The sequence below is a fragment of the Triticum urartu genome, chromosome 3A, assembly GCF_056163025.1.
Source record: "Triticum urartu cultivar PI428250 chromosome 3A, HENAU_Tu73, whole genome shotgun sequence".
Lineage (NCBI taxonomy): Eukaryota > Viridiplantae > Streptophyta > Magnoliopsida > Poales > Poaceae > Triticum > Triticum urartu.
Genome location: NC_141875.1, coordinates 447,905,973 through 447,912,362, shown reverse-complemented (window position 1 = coordinate 447,912,362; position 6,390 = coordinate 447,905,973). Strand labels below are relative to the sequence as shown.

General features: G+C 46.6%; 1 protein-coding gene across 1 annotated transcript; it reads left to right on the top strand.

Moving 5' to 3' along the window:
- Window positions 1–4,104: 4,104 nt before the first annotated feature.
- On the top strand, window positions 4,105–5,936 carry LOC147980021 (uncharacterized). Its single transcript, XM_087547318.1, has 2 exons — window positions 4,105–4,397; window positions 4,498–5,936. Exon 2 carries the CDS (start codon window positions 4,550–4,552, stop codon window positions 5,744–5,746), a length of 1,197 nt encoding a protein of 398 aa, XP_087403444.1. The 5' UTR covers window positions 4,105–4,397; window positions 4,498–4,549; the 3' UTR covers window positions 5,747–5,936.
- Window positions 5,937–6,390: the final 454 nt, after the last annotated feature.

The window sequence follows — 6,390 nt, the reverse complement described above, 5'->3', positions numbered from 1 at the left end:
AGCAAGTAACAAAAGTGAGCACAAACGGTATTGCAATGCTTGAAAATGAGGCCTAGGGTCCGTACTTTCACTAGTGCAATCTCTCAACAATGCTAATATAATTGGATCATATAACCATCCCTCAATGTGCGATGAAGAATCACTCCAAAGTTCCTATCTAGCGAAGAACATAAGAAGAAATTGTTTGTAGGGTACGAAACCACCTCAAAGCTATTATTTCCGATCAATCTATCCTAGAGTTTGTACTAGAATAACACCAAGCTATATTCTTTCCGATCGATCTATCCAAGAGTTCGTACTAAAATAATACCATATGATATACATCAACCAACTCTAATGTCACCTAGATACTCCAATGTCACCGCGAGTATCCATGAGTTGATTATACGATATGCATCAAACAATTCCAGATTCATAATACTCAATCCAAAACAAAGAATCTCAAAGAGTGCCCCGAGATTTCTACCGGAGAAACAAAGATGAGAACGTGCATCAACCCCTATGCATAAATTACCCCAATGTCACCTCAGGAATCCGCTAGTTGAGTACCAAAACATATATCAAGTGAATCAATATGATACCCAATTGTCACCACGAGTAATCATAGCAAGACACACATCAACTGCTCTCAAATCGATAAAATTATTTAATCCGATAAAACAAAATCTCAAAGGGAAAACTCAATTCATCACAACAAGATAAAGAGGGAGAAAAACCATATGATCCAACTATATTAACAAAGCTCGCGATACATCAAGATCGTGCTAACTCAAGAACACAAGAGAGAGAGAGAGAGAGATTAAACACATAGCTACTGCTACAAACCCTCAGCCCCGAGGGTGGACTACCCCCTCCTCATCATGGTGGCCGCCGGGATGATGAAGATGGCCACCGGTGATGATTTGTGCCAGAATAGGGTCTAGATTGGTTTTTCGTGGCTACAGAGGCTTGCGGCGGCGGAACATCTGATCTAGGGTTATTTCTGGGGGTTTATGTATTTATAGGATTTTTTGGCATCAGTTTCATGCGAAGATGGGCCTCGAGGTGACCACAACCCACCAGCACACGGGTAGGGCTCCAAGTGCGTCGTGGTGGGTTGTGCTCACCTCCTTCACATTCTGCCCCCCCATGAAGCTTCTAGTGCCTCTTTTGTTCCAAAAAAATCATAAAAAAGTTTTAGCTCATTTGGAGAACTTTCATTTCTGCACAAAAAACAACACCACGGTAGTTCTGCTAAAAAACGTCAGTCCGGATTGTTCCATGCAAATTATACCAAAACCATATAAAATTGTTGTAAACATGGCATGAATGCTTCATAAATTATAGATATGTTGGAGACGTATCAGCAGATACTCGTTTGGACAACAGTTTGAAGGATGATATTGCGTGGTCATGGGAGGGGGATCGACAATTTTCTGTTCATTCGCATACGCGTCGAAATTCATAGGAAGAGAGGTAATACCAACGACAAACTTTGCGTGGAAATCTAGGGCTTCACTGCAATGCTTGTTCCTATGGCTAGCTCTCAAGAATAGGTGTTGGATGTCCGATCGTTTAGCAAGACGTGGAATGACGTACCAGGATACTCGCCCCTTCTGTGCCCAAGGCGACGAGACTATCTAGCATGATCTACTGACATGTGTATTTGCAAAGACCCTTTGGACGCAGTTCTGCATGGCTTTAGGCAAACAAGAATGGGCTCCAATGGCGAATGATAAGCTCGTGGTTCGATGTGTCAGCAATGCCACCACTGGCATTGGGTCCAAGGACCTTCGGACTATCTTCACACTTGTCATGTGGGAGCTGTGGAAACATAGGAACGCGATCGTGTTCGGCGGTGCTATACCTTCCTTAGTGGAGCTGGCTATGCACATAGTCAGGGTCGGCCCTGGGGAGGGGCAGGGGGCAGCCGCCCCGGGCCCCCATAATCGAGGGCCCCCTCCGAGGTACCCCAGGTTTGGGATAGGTCATGGTCGAAGAGGCAGACAACGCATCAGGTAGCCGTCGAAACCATACATGAGTAGTACATACGTAACACAACAGGGAGATACTGGGCCTGGCCAGGTACACGGGCGGCCTGGCGATTCTTCCCGAAGCCCTCCCATCATAGAACGCCCACATCTTATTCCCCAATCGACGCAACCACCAGTTCCGCAGGCAGCGACGGAGGAGGAGCACGCCAGTATGCTTGTCTTCGGGTTCTAGTAAGGATCGTTTTGGTTATTGATCGAATCCTCTAAGGCTGTATGGATTTTGAGATTAATACTCTTCCTTGTTACCAGAGGAAAAAACTATAGTCATGATGAACAGGATCTACACTTTGCATCCGAAAAATAGGAGCCATGGTGTTGTTGCTTGATTACGAAAATTAGGAGTATGGGATGATGCCTACTGAAGGGGGATTAACCACTAAGTTGTGTCGAATTCTTGAACTCATTTGTTTTAACTGGATAATCATTTTTTTGTTTTGTAGTGATGCTGCGAAAGCATTATCTCAAAGCCATTCGTATGGTTCTTCTCCATAGAAAAATCATCTTGGATCTTGAGGTAAAAGTGGACATGATGTTTATCAATCTGCATATGATAACAAGTAGTATAATATAGAATTTTCTATTCAATGATTTTCTCATAGAGTTAATAAAATTGGACTCACGGTTCTCATTATGTACTACTCCCTCCATTTCAAAATATAGTGCGCCCGCGCTTCTCGAGGTCCAACTTTGACCATAAATTTAACCAACGAGACCAACTGCGGCGGAAGAAAAAATTATATAATTAAAAACTTCTTTCGAATACAAATTCACTGATATAATTTTTGCTCCCGCCGCAATCGGTCTTGGTAGTTAAATTTACGGTCAAAGTTGAAGCACGTGGATAGAGGAAGCACTACATTGTGGAATGGAGGAAGTAGATGATTTTCCCCGCGCGTTGTTGCGGGATTTTAAAGATTAATTTTGAATACGTTCTATATGAATAAAATGATCTAAATTGAAAGCTATTATTTTTGAAAGTAATTACATGTGAATAAAGAGTATGCATGTACGTTGGACTATTGGAGATGGAACAATTAAATTGGGGTATGCATGTGCTACAAAATAGTTTTAATGGATAATGATGTGGCACATTTGGTGATGTAGCGGGCCGCATGTTGAGAAAATTAGATTTAGTGGGGATCAACTATTTATGTATTATAGATACGAGATGGTGCTAATGCTTCATCAAAAAGCAAAAGAACTTATGAAGAAGAACATGTATAAGGATTAAGGAGGCACATGATACGTTGCCTTATTTGATTATTTTTGTCATACTATGAGAAACATATGCATCTTTAAGATATCTACATATTTGTGTAAACTGATATGAGGCCTACAAATATTCCAAAAGAGGTTTATAGTAAGGGGCCCCGAGTTCTAGTTTCGCCCCGGGCCCTCGAAATCTCCGGACTGGCTCTGCACACAATAAATGAAAGAAGAGCTTGACCGCATGCAGGGTTGTTCAAGGATGGTCTTCATCGCTGTTTTGAGGCTATGGTTGGATGGACCATGAGTGAGTAGTCCGTGACGTGTGAAAATATCTGATGCACTGGAGTTTGTGGTGCTACCGGTGCACCGAACTCACATTATATTTTTAAAACATTCAAAAAAATTCGAAAAAAATTAGCATACTCATACAACATCAATGTAGGCTGTTACAAAAATTCAAGTTCAAATTCAAAATATAACTCGAAGAAAAGACAAATTCAACATTAAATAGTACATAACATGACTTGGGTTTTAGAGTTGGTCCATTATCACACTGATATCAAATTTGTCATTTTTGTTGCTCAAAAAATATTTCAAATTTCTGCATGAATTTTTATGACATCATACGTTGATGTTACGTTAACATGTTAGAATTTTTTTTTAGATTTTTCAAAACATTCCATGGCATCCGGTGCATCGATAGCACCACAGGTGCGGGTGTACCGGATACATTGCCGTGACGTTGTAATTGGGTGAGTGTTGTGGCTGTGCGAATTGGAGAAGAAAAAAAGTTTTAGGGATTTTGTTTGAGGGAAAAAGCGCTAGGGATTTTGTGTAGCTAAAATGTGTGTATGCTATCGGAGATGCTCTTAGCACCGACCGAGCGACCCACTAGTCAGTTCTCTTTCTCCCCCATCTCACCTAACTTCTTCGAGAAAAACCCAGGAGCAGGGGCGCGTACGGCGCCGCCGCCATCGCCGCCGCCATATCCTTCTCGTCCTCATCCGGCCTCCCGAGACCCGGAGCCCGCAGATCCGGCAACCTCGCGCCTGGATCTTGCAGCTCCGGCCGTGCTCCTCCCTCTCCTCCCCGGCATACGGCGCCTGGTGCTCGTCATCCACGACTCACCGGTCGCTCGTCTTCCACGCCGCACGGGTAGGGGCGCATCTAGCCTGGTCATAGGGGTCAACCCTACCTAGCGCCCGGTGCTTGAACAAGAGTCTGACTCCAGATTTGTTTTTCCGGCGTGTTGCAGCGTTAACCCCGGGTCAGAGAGACGCTTCGCGGCTGCCCCCAAATCCCCCACCATGCCCCGTGCTCGCAGGCCTCGCCGTGAATGGTCGGACGGCGTCCCGCCCGAGCTTCTTGGCGTCATCTTCCTCGACCTGGCCTGCCTCGCCGACCGTGTCTGCTTCGCTGCCGTCTGCCGCGCGTGGCGCTCTGTCGCGCGGGCTGTTGGCGCCCCGCCGGCGCCGTGCCAGCTCCCGTGGCTCCTCCTCCCGTCCCCCGACAAGCCCTCCTTCTTCAGCCTCCACTCGGGGGCCAAACGCCGCCTACGCCTCCCGGAGAGCATACGCGGCGCGCGCTTGTGTGGCTCCCATGATGGCGGTTGGGTCGCTCTAGCCTTCGAGCAGTGGCGAGGGTATGCGGCCGTCAACCTTCTCTCCGGCGCGACGGTTCTTCTCCCCGACAGGCTCAGGACTGCCCACCCGCTCGCTCCCCAGGCGAACACCTCCTGCGAGCACCACATGGTCATCCGCACCATCACTTTCTCGGGGTCACCCTCAGCAGAGGACTGCCTTGCCGCCGCGCATGTCTCCAGCGCCTCCAACATCGCGTTCTGGCGGCCGGGAATGAAAGAGCACTGGATCACTTGCGGTGTCGCGGTGGCTCTGGATGTGATCCAGGACATCATCTATTACGAGAATGGGCTGAAGCAAGGTTTCCATGTCCTGTCAAATACTGAGGACATAGTTGTGTACACGCCCAACAGCGTCGAGGGTGCCTCTCTGGTGATGTCCCGTTCCTCCTACCAGATCCAGAAGCGCGCTGATTACAGGCCTGATAATCTCAGGCGCAAGTCGCGCACAGTGTCCCGCTATCTGGTGGAGTCCCGCGGGAAATTGCTAATGGTCCTGCGGCTTGCCAGGCGTGGCAAGAATGGGTTCAGAATCTTTGAGATGAACCTTGCGGTTGCTCCCGCTGGGGGCTCTGAAGCTTCTTGGGTGGAGCTCCACTCACTTCCTGGCCGGGTGCTCTTGCTTGGTCGAGGCTGCTCTAGGGTTGTTGAGGTCTCTCAGTTCAATAGGCTCCAACTGGGTAGCATCTATTACTTGGACGATACTAGCTTCGACATATCCTTGGCGTTAAGCAGTGGGAGTAAGTATTCCAGTACTGACATGGGTGTTTATGGTCGCAAAACACTAAATGGGGTGCGTAGTGTGCGTCGCTTTCCGCGAAAATTTACTTCAGAGGGCTCCCCACCAATCTGGTTTATGCCCTGACTCAGTATGCAGTTTTGGGGAATTTAGCAAGCCTGTCTAGTATCCTTGCAATTTTTGCAGTATGCTAAAAGATGCTAGGCACTGTATATTCAGAAATAAGAAAGTAGATTCCTGTGAACAAATGTATGACATGTTGGAAGCATCAATCAATCATATTTTGTGTCCCCTGAACATTGTTAGGGCTTGTTTACTCCCTTTTGTGGAACCCTAATCTAGCGTCGAATTTTGTGATAATTGTGCTTGGTTGTGTCATCTAGCAAACGAACACTTCTCCACGAGCGGCCCGTAGCCTATGAGGCATCTCAGGGCACCGTGATCCAAACAGGGCATGCAGTTCCCGGATGAAACTATTGGTGGAGAATGGGAGCAATTGCCCATGCCTTGATATTAGCTCGTGCTCGGGGTGCAAGGTCCCTCATGATGTGTAGTAGGGCATGCCATGTGAGGTTTAGTCAACTTGTAGTCAGGTTTCATCCTTGAGCCAGGTAGAAATGTTCTGATATCCTCTGCAATCTTGTTTATATTATGTTGTTTCCAAATATGATTGTTATGCAGTTATGCCCAATGGAAACTTTACACTATGGCTGGAGGAACCAATGATTTAGTAGTTTTTTTTTGCAGCTCGAATCATCAATCTACATAAG

What these genes read in the sequence shown, in the direction of transcription:
- LOC147980021 (XM_087547318.1), top strand. Translation starts at nt 4,550, where the DNA reads ATGCCCCGTGCTCGCAGGCCTCGCCGTGAATGGTCGGACGGCGTCCCG.